This window comes from Platalea leucorodia, assembly GCF_965183815.1.
Source record: "Platalea leucorodia genome assembly, chromosome: 3".
NCBI lineage: Eukaryota > Metazoa > Chordata > Aves > Pelecaniformes > Threskiornithidae > Platalea > Platalea leucorodia.
Window position 1 is genome coordinate 22174004 of NC_138825.1, and position 13033 is coordinate 22187036.

The 13033-nt window shown below is 41.0% G+C and overlaps 1 protein-coding gene across 6 annotated transcripts in view; it reads left to right on the forward strand.

Annotated features, from left to right (window-relative positions):
- TAF1A (TATA-box binding protein associated factor, RNA polymerase I subunit A) overlaps nucleotides 1–13033 on the forward strand; it is a 23883-nt gene continuing 10850 nt past the window's right edge. For 5 of the 6 annotated variants that reach the window (XR_014227642.1, XR_014227643.1, XR_014227644.1 and 2 more), the window contains exons 1-10: nucleotides 1–278; nucleotides 2251–2420; nucleotides 3648–3761; nucleotides 4980–5178; nucleotides 5922–6052; nucleotides 6913–7071; nucleotides 8220–8286; nucleotides 9528–9648; nucleotides 11028–11188; nucleotides 12368–12528. Coding sequence is in view for 1 of the 6 variants with exons in the window: in XM_082306658.1 (XP_082162784.1) it covers nucleotides 170–278; nucleotides 2251–2420; nucleotides 3648–3761; nucleotides 4980–5178; nucleotides 5922–6052; nucleotides 6913–7071; nucleotides 8220–8286; nucleotides 9528–9648; nucleotides 11028–11188; nucleotides 12368–12510 (1374 nt within the window). In the remaining 5 variants the exon portion in view is untranslated. Of the gene's footprint in view, nucleotides 279–2250; nucleotides 2421–3647; nucleotides 3762–4979; nucleotides 5179–5921; nucleotides 6053–6912; nucleotides 7072–8219; nucleotides 8287–9527; nucleotides 9649–11027; nucleotides 11189–12367; nucleotides 12638–13033 lie in introns of those variants that run through there. The other variant, XM_082306658.1, reaches the window with a different exon arrangement.

Here is a 13033-nt window from a genome sequence, read left to right on the forward strand (position 1 = left end):
TCCGTTGCCCGCCTGAGGGGGCGGTCGGTGTTAAAGCGGGCTGCGGGTGCTGTAGCTCGGCTTGGCTGGGTTGGCTTGGAGCGGCTGGGGGCTGAAAGATGGCCGCTGTCCGCCGCAGCCGGGCGGGGAGGCGCCGTTAGCGCGGGCGTGGCGGCCTGCCCGCGGCGCCATGGACGGCTTCCTGGAGGAGGCGGTGAAGAGCCCTGCCGCGCAGGCGGGGAGCGCCCTGCTGCCGCCCCTGCACCTGCCCTGCCTGCCGCCAGACCTCTACCGACCGGGTAAGGGCGGGGCAGCCCGGCGGCGGGCGCGGCCCCCACGGCTGCCGCTCGTCCCCGCCTTCCCGCCGCGGCTTCCCGCGCCTCGCCGTTCCCCCTCTCCCCCGTCCGGCCCTGAGGGAGGAAGGCCGCCCTCTGCCCCCGCTGTGCCCGGTGCCGGTGAGGCCGGCCTGCTCCTTCCCTTCGCGGTTCGCCGTCGCTCTCTCGCCGAGGCGGCGGTTGGGGTTCCCCGTGCCCTCAATGCCGCTCCCGGTCCTGCTTGGCTGGGCGTGCGGGCGGCCCGCCTGCCTGGCAGCCTGCGGGGCGCTTGACGGTGGCGTGTGCGCTACTCGTACAGTAAGGGCTGGCTTGTGTCAGCAGTAGTGTGGCCAGCAGGGCCAGGGACGTGGCACTGGTGAGGCCGCACCTCGAGTGCTGTGTTCAGTTTTGGGCCCCTCACTACAAGAAGGACATCGAGGTGCTGGAGTGTGGCCAGAGAAGGGCAACGAAGTTGGTGAAGGGTCTGGAGCACAAGGCTTATGAGGAGCGGCTGAGGGAGCTGGGGTTGTTTAGTCTGGAGGAGGCTGAGGGGAGACCTTATTGCTCTCTACAACTACCTGAAAGGAGGCTGTAGCGAGGTGGGTGTTGGTCTCTTCTCCCAAGTAACAAGCGATAGCACCAGAGGAAATGGCCTCAAGCTGCACCAGGGGAGGTTTAGATTGGATATTTGGAAAAATTTCTTCACTGAAAGTGTTATCAAGCATTGGAACAGGCTGCTGAGGGAAGTGGTTGAGTCTTCATCCTTGGAGGTATTGGAAGATGTGTAGATGTGGTGCTTGAGGACATGGTTTAGTGGTGGACTTAGCAGTGCTAGGTTAACCGTTGGTCCTGATGATCTTTAAGGTCCTTTTTTTTTTTTTTTCCCCAACCTGAATCGTTTTATGAGGTGACTGATAACAAAAGCATTGTGGGTGCAGGTGACCACAAAACCTCTAGAGAAGTTTTTTCGAAATAGCTTTGTAGTGAAACACTTCACATCAACTCTCACCATATTGGATGACTTCTAACTTGCATTGTAGCTCTTACTTACAGTAGCCAGGTCCTTGGTATATTTAATCTTGTGGTGTTCACTGGGGGTTCTATTTTGTTAGTACTCGGAACCTTTGAGATTAGAAATAGGTGTGAGACTAGACCTATAGGTAGGTTGGTTAGAGGTAATTTTGTAGAATACACTGTAATAAAACTGCTTCAAGCCAGTGTTGGAGTTACTCCATTGCCTACAGCATCCAGGTAGGAGGTGGTTTGGTGAGCTCTGCATGGCCTTCACAGAAGGCTCCTGGGGCTTGAGCGTTGTTGTAGGGGCAGGTTAGACTGTGGCACGCAACTAGTACATAGCCACGATTTTTAAATAAGTGTGAACATGAGGATTCAGTTTTAGGCTATAACAGGAATTGAACCATTGTCCTCATAAAAAGGGTAAGTGGCCTTTTTCCAGTCTCGTGCTCAAAAGAGAATAATTCCCTATGTGTGGCTTTGTTTTTAGTGGGAATTGCTTAGCCTTTGGTACTGGAATAGCCTGTTTGTAGGTGTGTATGCAAATCTTCAGCACAGTGGGCTTGCCTACTTAGCTGATGATTAGTAAGGGAAGAGAGTGGTCCCCAAAATATAACAAAATGTACTGTGAAGGTATCAAAGCAACATGGTCTTCTAATTCTGGTAGGGTAGTAGTGTGTAATAATTGGCTCTTCACTGTTTCAAGTGGCTGCAGCTGTGTGCTGCTTGTGGAAAATGCCATTTCATCTTTTGCCACAGTCTTGCTTCCCTGCAGACTAGTAGATGTGTTTAACTTCAAAACCACATAGCTTAAGATCACTTTCTATAATGTCTGAGAAAGATCATGTGAGAGACATACTGAAGTGGTAGGCACGTTGTTAGCTGAATAAGGGCTGTGACAGTTGTGGGCTTGGTTGATTTTTTTTTTGGTTTGTTTGTTTAGCATCTTCCCATGAATACAAATTAAACTTCAAGAAGAGCAAGGAAGCATGCTTAAGTTACATTCAGGATGCCATGCTACAGAAGCAATGGAAAAGGGCTGCAGAGTTTCTGACCTTCTATATTGAGTCACTAGAGAAAGACTTTTCTACAGAATACATGGGTCCATCAGAGGTAAGCCAGTGTCCTGTATCAGAGTTCTTTTGCAGTTGAAAAATACTTGCAAGAAGCATCTGTAATACTTCAGGACCAACATTTGTCTTAACTAATCATAGGCTCGATTTTCTTTTTAATTTTTAAAAAAAAGTATCAGAGGTTAAGACCTGAAAAATGAGGCAACTTTCATAAACTAAACTAGTTTCTTAAAAAAAAGACATTGAAGCTTCCAAAAATAAATAAGCAACTACGCAGGTGCTCATGTAGAAACTCTTGGATGGCAGGCTGCAGAAAGTACACTGGACACCATCATAGGTAGTGCTCAAGGCAGCATGCTGACTCACCAGAAGTCTGCTTCTGCACAGGCATGCCTCTGCTGTGGGTTTAACCAATCTTGCTGGAGCTTTAATTCTGCTGATATCTCACTTTCAGGAGTGCTGAGAATCTCCAGTGCTACCTGATGTTTTTCCTGACAGAGTGCTCAGTGCTCCTGAAAAGTTCTTTGGGCTTGCAGGCTGGTTTTGTGGGGTTTTGTTTTTTTTTTTTTTTTTGTTAATGAAGTCTTCTAAAGTGGAAAAGCAGTAAATGTGTTTGCCACTGTCTTGCAGTCAGTCAGAATCTGTTGGAAAGTTAGTAGCTTATTTAGGTCTTTACCAGCTCCTCCAGTACTTGCAAAACTCCTTGCAGGTACTGAGATAGAAGCAGGAGGAAAGGGATTAGAGTTGTTAAATAAATGAAGTCGAGTGCTTGAATATGGCTAGCCTGCTGGAATAGTTGGTTACATTGTGTAGGCAGACCTTGAAAATAAGTGCATGTAGATGATAAGCTACATCTACTTGGAAATAATTCTTTGAACTTAATAATAAAGACTATGTATACTTTGTGTCTCAGTGGGAACCTATCAAAGGAAAACGTAAGTTTTCAGTACCTTTGAAACATCCTGTTTTCAGTAACAGGAGGTGAAACCTGACAAATGCAGTTTTCATAAGCTTTGCTGGAGTACTGCATTTATAATGAGCAATGGTGAAGCACCCACTGAATAATTATAAAAATCCTACTAGATGAATATGTAGGTAACTATAGCAGTAGACAACACTTAGTATTCACTTTCTATTTGCAATTCAAATGTATGTTTTGTTCATCTGTTACAGTAACTACAAGTTTGGTAAGACTGTATGTAATGGTGACTGTTCAATTTTTTTGTACTAAAGTTTTATTTTTTAATCTTTTTCTCTCCATTAATAGATAATTTGGAGAATAGGAACTGAAATTCTGTGCCATCATTCCCATAGCAGCATGAAAGAGTTCAACTCTTTCATAGAACAGATGAAAACTTTAGGAGTAAAAAGGTATTTGAAGGTAAGTACTTAATGCAGTCTTGATGATTGTTTACTCTTGAAGTGTATTACTGACAATAGTGTCAGAAAAGATAGTACATCTGAGTTACCAATTGCATGATAATTTCAGGGTTATTCTATACTTAACTGTATCTCATTTCGTCTACATATTTGATCTGATGTGTATCGCCAGTCCTTAGAAGTGCCTAGATCCTTAAATTTTGTAACTTCAAACAGTTACATTCTTTTTCATGCATGCCCCAGCAACATCTAATTATGTGTTAACACCCGCTAAGTTTTGTTTCCAGTCCTTAATTTGGCCACTGTGCTCCTGACTAAACAGTTACACTTAAATGTTGCCATTGTTATCCAATCACTTTTCAAGTAGCTAATCTGCATATAAAACAGTGGGCCCTACACTGTGGACCCCTGTGTCACCCAGCTGTAGGCTTTTTCCTGTGGTGGCTCAATTAAACCTCTATTGTTTTCATTTCTTTGACTGTTTCTCACTTGTGAGAATGAAAGACAGAAGCATCATGTTGTATTTGTTCAAGGCCTTCAGCGGAAGCTCTATACAAGAGTTTACTAGAGCTAGCTGAAGGTTTAGACTTTTATCCAGTCTTAATCAGCATGATAGGGTGGTAGGACATCCCTTTTGCAGGTGTTCTGCAGTTGGGTAGCCAAATCAAAAATCACCAAATGTAACCCAAGTGGATTTCCTCAGGTCACTTCTGGGCCTTCTTAAATAGGTACAGCACTTGTTAATGACAACACGTTTTTGAGACAACTGCTTCCTGCTGCCTTGATAAGTACCACTGAGCGTCTACCACCTGAAGGGTGACTTTCTGCCCCATAGATTTCAAGAGCTTCAGCCCTTTCCCTTCCCAGGGATACATCTTTGTGTATCAGATATGCTTTTGGTTACTAATGTTTCTCCAGCGTCTTCAGACAGAAAAAATTACTTAGGTTCTTGGCTCATCTCCCTCCCCTCAGTGACACTTGTATTGTCCCATTCTTGCATTTTTCTTCAAAATTCCTTGTAAAGATACTGTTTGTATGAAATGACATGTATAAATGCTCTTCTAATTAAAATACTTGACTATGTTTGCAATATTTTATATGCATGTCAGTAATGAGTCTTTCTTCTTTCCCTACACATCTGTGTAGAACTTTGCTGTATTGCTGAGATTCTCTCTATTTATGATGTGAAATGCTGTGGTATGGACTGTTTGAATTGCAGGTTTGTTTAGAGCATGCCTTTCATCTCCTTTGTAATGGACTAATAGATGAAGCTTACCAAAACCTGTCCCTGGCAGAAAGCTGGAGGTTTGGAGAACAAACAGCCATTCAGGATAAAGAAATGAAACTGATTCAGGCTTACAGGGGACTGTTGGACTACTACAGCTGGTCTAAGCAGAAGACCATCCTGTTAGAGCATGGTAAGTCCTAGTGGTGTTTTTGTATTGAGCTGTGAACTTCTTCAACTTGCTTGCTCGTGCAGACACCATGGTTTGCCATGACAGCTTTTCCATGCAGGCTGCTCTTCTGCCTTTATCTGCATGTGAAGGCACCAAAGGGAAATATTAGACTTCAAAATTTGGTGGTATGGATAGTACATAATTCTATATCAGCAATCACAGAATCATTAAGGTTGGAAAGGACCTCTGAGATCGAGTCCAACCATTAACCTAACTGCCAGGTCCACCTCTAAACCATGTCCCTAAGCACCACATCCATGTGTTTTTTGAATACTTCCAGGGACTGTGATCGCACCGCTTCCCTGGGCAGGCTGTTCCAATAATGGTGGAGCTGAAATGGCACACTGACCTGCATTTTTCTGAAGAGTCCTGAAATGCTATTCTGAAACTTACCCCTCAAATCATGTTTCTTATATCCAGCCAGCATCACCTAAAATAATGATTAAAGGAATGTATTCACTTATAGCAGTGACTTAATAGGTGCATAAGCGCTTGATGGCTGCTGGAATTTTGAGTGCTAGCAAAAGCCCCCTAAACTTGTGTTGCAGTTTCAGTTTCTTTAAAGACATGTAAGTTGGTACTTGTGTGTGGTGTCTAATTCTGCGTGTACCTGCTGGCTGTGTGTTATCAGTTACCTTGGATCTCTACTTGCTTCTGTGAAAACCAAGTATTGAACTTTGTGGCATTCTTTCATGTTTTGCTAGATCAGGATGGATTTGAAGACTTGTCTGTTGAACAGGAAATGCACAGTTGCTTTCGGAAGGCAGCAGTGAACTTGAAGGAGATTATTAAAATACCTGGAGTCTGGGATCTCTTTGTGAAATGCTACGTGGATGTAAGGGCATGTTTTACAGATACCTTCCTTTTGTGTTTCCCTGTCTAATTTTTGTCTGTCTGCAGCTTTTTATGTGTGTGTGGTGACAAAGTATTTTAAAAGCAATACATCTGTACATGTATCTTGCTGGCATTGATTTAGAGCACAATTTACTGCTGGTAGAACTTCAGAGCCTGCACAGGGTACAAAAAGGACTTTACCTGTGCATTGCCAAGAAAAAGAAATAGACAAACAGCTTGCATATTTTGTTTTCATGGCACTAGTACAGAAATTGGAGCACAGCTGTCTTTAAATTCCTGAAAGCAAGTTCTCTTTTTGGCTGAGCAGTGTTTTTCTGGATGCACTAAATGTTAAAGACACCAAACATGCAGTCCCTCTGTGTTTGGTTTTGGTTTTTTAAGTATCTGCTTAGAGTTTGTAACTAAGAAATCAAGTTAATCTTAAAATCTCTTTTGAAATTATTTACTACTTGTAAATGCTGATAAGCTCTGACTTCTCTAAGCAGATCTTACGGAATTTTGCTTGCTGCTGACAGCTGCCACGTTCTCAGAGTTCTCTCTTTAAGTACATGGCAGGCTGCTTCAATGTCTCTTGCCAGTGAGCAAGTGCTGGTAATTCTTTGACAATTAAATAAGTGTTAAAGGAGTTTTCTCCTGTACTGGCTTCTATGTGTGAATTTTTGTCTATCTGTGATAAGAGTAGCCAGTAAAATGAAAATACACTAGTGTTAGTCTTATTTAATATGCTGCACTCTTAGATACAGACTATGCTATTGGATAGTTCTGTGACAGCCCAAAATTAGTAGTAAGAGTTTGATCTTTGATGTGTGGCAAACTAATGACAGACTTAACTTCTCTTAGTTGTTGGAGTTCTATGGAGACCATAATGAAGCCCGCCAAGTATTAACTGAATATGCCTACAACTCAAAGTTTCCTGCTAATCCCAATGCTCATGTTTACCTCTATCAGTTCCTGAAGAGACATGGTGAATCAAAGAAATCACTCATATCTGCACTGAAGGTATATATTATATAGTAGGTACAGCCTGTTGTCATTCATGTTGAATGTTGGTCTGACAATTTGGTTCAGTTGAACTCCTGTTACATTATTTACCCTGTTGTATTTGTGGAAAGGAGAGGGTTAGAGGAAGGTTAGTGGGAGTGATGCTAGTGGGTGGAGTGAACAGTATCCTTTACTGTCTTTGAATTCAAGCCTTTGTTTTGCCTTTAACTGACATGCTGTATAACTTCTTTAAGTCAGTAAGCAAGCTCAGGAAACATGTTTACATGGTTCCAGGAGTCTGTATCAGCAGTCTTGTACATAATGTGCATTGATTTCTGTTACAGTTTGATCTTTACAATATTGAAGGAATTTTAGATGCTTGCTCTTTCACATATTGATCCTGTCTAGCAATTAGTTTCTCAGCTTGTTTTCAATGAGCTGTGCATTTAAGCTAAAATAGAAGTTAATTTCTGCTGGCTGTTGGCAGACAAGGCCTTGCTGTATTAAGCTTTTGTATAGTTGCTTTTAAATTCCTGCTTTGCTTGCCCTTGCTCATTGATCTTGGTAACTTCTTGCAAACAATGTTTTGCAGTCTTTTTTGCCACTTGATGGCACTAACGTGCTTTTGTTAGGGCAGATGCTTTAAAACAGCAGCTTCATAAAGTTTAGACTTTTAAACTGCAGCATATACGTATAAAATTCTATCTTCTCAGTGCTTTTTAGCAGTGGCTCTATACACTAGTCTCTTACAAAATAGTGACAAATCAAAGAACTTGTCTGATAGGTCCAGAAACCATGGTCCAATGCACAGAGCAGTAGACAGGGGAGCTAGAACTGGCCTAGGAAGGAAACGATGTTGCCTTCTAAAAAGAGACACTGGGTATGGATTTGGGCTGCTCCTTGAGAATATTGTATTTGTCACATGCAGTGTTTTTCAGCAGCCATCAAGGTATTTAATCCATTGTGTCACAGAGTAGTGTCACAGATGTGCAAAATGGACCTAGATGTTCATTCTTTATATCATGGCTGCAAGGTACCAAATTACTTAATTTTTCTAACTAAAACCTGCAAAACTCTGAAGTCTGTGCTTCTCTTGATCAGGTAGAAGTCTTCAAAAGTTTTCACATTACAATAATGTATCTGGGTTTTGTTTTTTTTCCCTCCAGATCTTGCATGATATTGTTCCTTCTCATGAACTAATGATAGATTTTAACACAATGCTTCAAAAATCAAGTAAGTCTTTAAGTATCTTTGCTCTTTATGTTAATCTAGAATAATATTCTGAAATTATTCTGCAGCTTTCTTTCTGCTTTTCAAAGTAGTTATGTTAAGGGAAAAAAAAAGCGCAAACCCAACTTTCTGATCACAGGAAGGAACCTTTAAGTTGGATGTGTGAGCAGGCATTTACAAACTTCTGTAAACAAATGCCTTTCTCATTTTAAAGGCTGATGAAAGCAAACTGTTGTAAGGCACAGCAAGGATCTCGAAAGTAACTCTTAAAATTGTTTTTTGAGATACCCTACTCTGAATGCAAAGGTCTCTATTCCCTTTTTGGGGTTTCTGCTTGCTTTTTTTTTTTCTTCTGGAGGAATTGAGATAGATCTATGCCTTAGTTCATTGTTATTGATCAAAGAACAAAATCTTCCTCTTCTTCAGGGGAGTTTTATCTTCAAGCTGGTAGAAAAGTCTTCTAATCTGGAGACTGTTTTTCCATGCCCATCAATTGTATTCCAAGTTGTGTGTCTTCTTGCGACCTGGTATGTTCCAGCAAGTCAGCAGAGTGGTGAAATGTCCTTGAATCAAGCTTGTTCTCTCTGCTGCTGCTTTCCCTCTTTGCAAGGGGGGAAAAAACCTCCTGGCTGAAACCTTGCCTTTTCTGTTCATGTATGACACATTTGATAACTTTGTAACTATTAAGGACAAACTGATTTTTTAAGAAATTTATACTGATAAACATAGTTTTTCTTGCGTTTATCTGCTGTGATAAGTGTTGTTTTAAGAACTCTGCTGCTACAGAACTGCTGATGTGAAATGTCTGGTTTATTTGTCAGGCTTTGGTTTTTTTTTTGGTGGCATCTCAGGATTTGAAGTATTCAGAGCCACTGTGTTCCCTTCCCGTGGGAAGAACACGTTGAACAGCGATGCCCATTGGAAGCACAGATTAGTGAGCTTTGGAAACAGCAAGTATTGTAAGCAAGGCACTGTGGGATAAGTGAGCAGTCTTATGTGTGCCTCTTGAGTCAGCAGTTTGTGAGCAGGATGGGAGTAGGGACAGGCATGAGTTCTGCTCTAGAGCCAGGAAGTATTCCTTAACTTTTTATCTCTTGGAAGAGGCAGAAGGCAATGGGGGGAACCCTCAGTAATAGAGAAAGTAGTGGTGTTTGGGGAGGCAGGATGGAGAACTGTATTTCATTTGTTACTAATGAGTTCAGCCTGATCTAAGTAATTCATTAATCAGCCTAATCTTTTTCCAGAGAAAAGAAAAAGACGTCGACTGGGGCTAGAAGTTATTTTTGCAGTCTTGGATTATGCTGGCTGGAAGGAAAATGTAAAAGCATGGAGCTGTTTGGCAAGACAGGTGAAACAAATTGTAATGTAAGTATCTCATACAATGTGCTAAAACCAAATGTGTCAAGTCTCCACCTTTGGGCAATTGACAAAGTGGCACTGTGTAGCCTTTGTCTTCTGTGCTGGTGAACGGAATTGTCTGGCCTACCCTGAGTTCTGTGGCAGTGCTTGGCTGCAGTGTGCTTTCATTGGGAGGAAAGAAGAAATTGTTACTGAAGGGAATTTGAAATTCCCAGTATTATCATCACCTGAAAAAAGTGTGGTTTTTTTTTTCTTTTTTACCAGGTTATGTGCTTATGCAGAAAGAGTTATTCAGATGTTTGGGTGGCATTTGCTGCCCATCACTAATCTCCCTTTTTTTGGGGGGGGGGGGGGGGGCGGGAAAAACCAAGTTGTTGAGTCTTCTGCTCTGTTACTGTGTGTGCATTATTTGAAGCTGGCTTGAGAATTGCTGGGCTGCAATAGGGGCATGACTGGTAATGTACAGACTGGTGTGTTGTGTGACGGCTGTAGCTGTTACAGAACGCAGCCAGTGTGTTCTTAAAAGCTGAGCCAACGTGCCTGGGGATTGATGTGTCCTCGCCAACACTGACAGATATGGCCTCTGATTTCAGAAGGAGCCATCTCAGGCAATCTGTGTCCAGAAGGTCTCTAATGTCTAGACTTTATTTTACCCAACAAACAGGGTGTTGTGTTTCTTAAGCCCTACGTATTTACAGTAAATTAATTCAGTACTTAATTTGACCCATTTTGCTGTTTCATTCCCACCTCCACCTACAGAGCATCTGCTGTTAAGGTCCAGAAGCTAGTGGATGAAAGCTAGGAGTGTTGTTGCATAGAGTTAGTAAAAATGGTATGATATTCTAACTTTGCCTGCATTTTTGTATTTGAAGACACAACTTCAGAGTATCTTGAAATATACTGGGCATCTTGGTTGTTTTATGGGAATATCACTTCCCTGTTGTAGGTAGTTTCTATTTCTGAAATGCTTGGTTTAAGGTTTTTATTGCATAACAGTTACTGGGATGAGTGTATGTAGACTAACACAAACCTTTTCTAAAAACAAACCCCTTCATACTACTAATTTGTTGACAAACTTGAAGAAACTTTCTTATTACTATTGACAAACTGGCTCACAAGTCAAAGGCTTGCTTCATTTCGCACCACAATCTGTGTTATTGCCAAGTCTAAATAAGACTGCTAGAGTTCACCTCCTGCCTCACTAGTGTTGCCAGGGATTTAAAAAAAGGTTATTTCTGTTTAGATTAGTGTTTCAATCTGGTGTAAGGTCAGTGTGTCTAGTGATTTATGAGACTTGTAGCAAGCTGATTATAAAATTCACTGCCTCCTAATCATCTTTTCATCCCAGTTTAAGCTTTTCTGTAACTTGTTTTACCTTTTTCCAGCTCTGAGAAGCATCTTGACTGGATCAAGCAAGAGTGGAACTCCAGAAAGGACTGGTGGCCAGCCTTCCATTTTAGCCGTTACTTGGCAAAAAGGAATTGGCAGGAAAATGAAAGCCTTTCATATGAAAAAGCTCTGGTGGCTGGAATCTTACTGGGAAAGGGTAATACTAAATGTTCTTTCCTTTTCACTACATAGAACAGAAATAATGTCTAGTTCTAGCCCTGATGAGATGGGATGCAGCTGATCTACTCGCTGGAAGAAATGCGGTTTCTTTCTGCTAGTTAAGATTGTTGTCTTTGAAGCTGAATATAAAAAAAAAGTTTAAATTGGTTTGATATTTGACAGTGAGGCATATTTTGCATAACTTCTCTTATCCTGGTTTAGAGTTCTGTTTTATCTGGCCTTGTTGAGCAGTCAAAATACTGTTTGTCTTGTTTAATCTTCAAACCACAGTTTCAAAAATGCACAACATGCTTCTGAGTGAATGTTGTGAGGACTGCAGAGAGTTTGTTTGCTGGATGCCAGTCCAGGCAGTGTCTCAGCAAATAGGGGATATCAGCTGGTCCTTAAGGACTACAGGGGTGTTGTAATGCAGGAAAGAGGAGGAAAGGTGGGTCTTGAGTACAAACCATCAGCAGTTTGATAAGAAGGTGAAGATCATGACCTCTTTAGTAGTGTTCTTTGAAGTGCTGCCAAAACCAAGTAGAGTATCAGGCCAAGAAGCAGCTGCTAAATTGAGAATGAGAATATGGCATGGAGACGGTGGCTCCTATACTGGTTTGGGCTTTTGATTGATAGGCAACTTGTTCACTGTCAGCTTTTATATACCTTTATCTTCTGGACTTCATAAAACAATTTCTCATATTGAATGTCTTTTTTTTGCTTTCAGTAATATGTTATCAAATGTCTCCCAGCTTTTATTTCCAGATGGCTAATAAAATTGTTCCAGCTCTGATTTTCTTTAATGAAGTTTCTGTGCTTATTGGTGTCAGTATGAACCTCTGTTTTCCTTATCCAACACAATAAGTTAATGTATGAAATCAATGCTTGTTTAGACTCTTGAAATTTTACTTTCTAATCTATCTGAAAATTAAAAACAAGAGAAAAAAATATTTTGCAAGGCACAGCATGCAGTTAGATACATGTAGCATGTTTTATGGGTGAAATGATGATAGATTATTTAACACTGCAGTTTTCTCTAATGTGCATGCCTTGGATTATTACCTTTCATTACTGAAAACTTTCTTAGATGTTTGCATGTCATTTAAACAGTGAAAGCATTTTGTATTTGTTTATGTCATGGTATAACTTAAAATGCTTTTTCTTTTTTTTTGCTTAGATTGCAAGTACTTTAAATATGTATCACACCAAGGCTGCAAAGCTCAGGTGAAAAGGTTTCGGATACTGAAGAAATTTGTGAATAAGCACAATCCTGTCTACCTGAGAATATCTGGTCTTTCAGATTCCTCCGTACAACCTTGATTAGAAGGCACCCTTAAGGTTCTTGCTGGATTTTTTCCTCTCTGTGAAACTGACTTCTGTATTGGTGCTATTCTAAAACATCTAGGCAGACCCTGTTGACTCAGTACTAGATTCTTTATATATTTCTGTAAAAATGCTTTGGTTTGTATTTATTTTATAATAAAATGAATATAAATCAACTGATAAGGTTGAGGAATTTCTTTAATATTAGTCCCATATTTCTGTGTGAAATGCAAACAGCATTGATTTCAAATACATCTTGAAAACTATTTAGTATTCTGGTGTGGAATTTCTGTATCAGTAGTGTTGTAGAGTTGCTCCTCCTTACGTTTAGGTGCATAGATGGTGATTTAAATGACTGCTGGAATGTAGTTCAAAATCCATTCAGGACTAGCAGTGGCATTCATAATAGGTGTAGTGTCTTAACCTAGGAACAGTACATGATGTAGTGTGAAAATGCGTTTTCAACCTGTAAAGGTTACATAGCTTGCTGCTTATAACTGATCATTTCCTGAAATATATG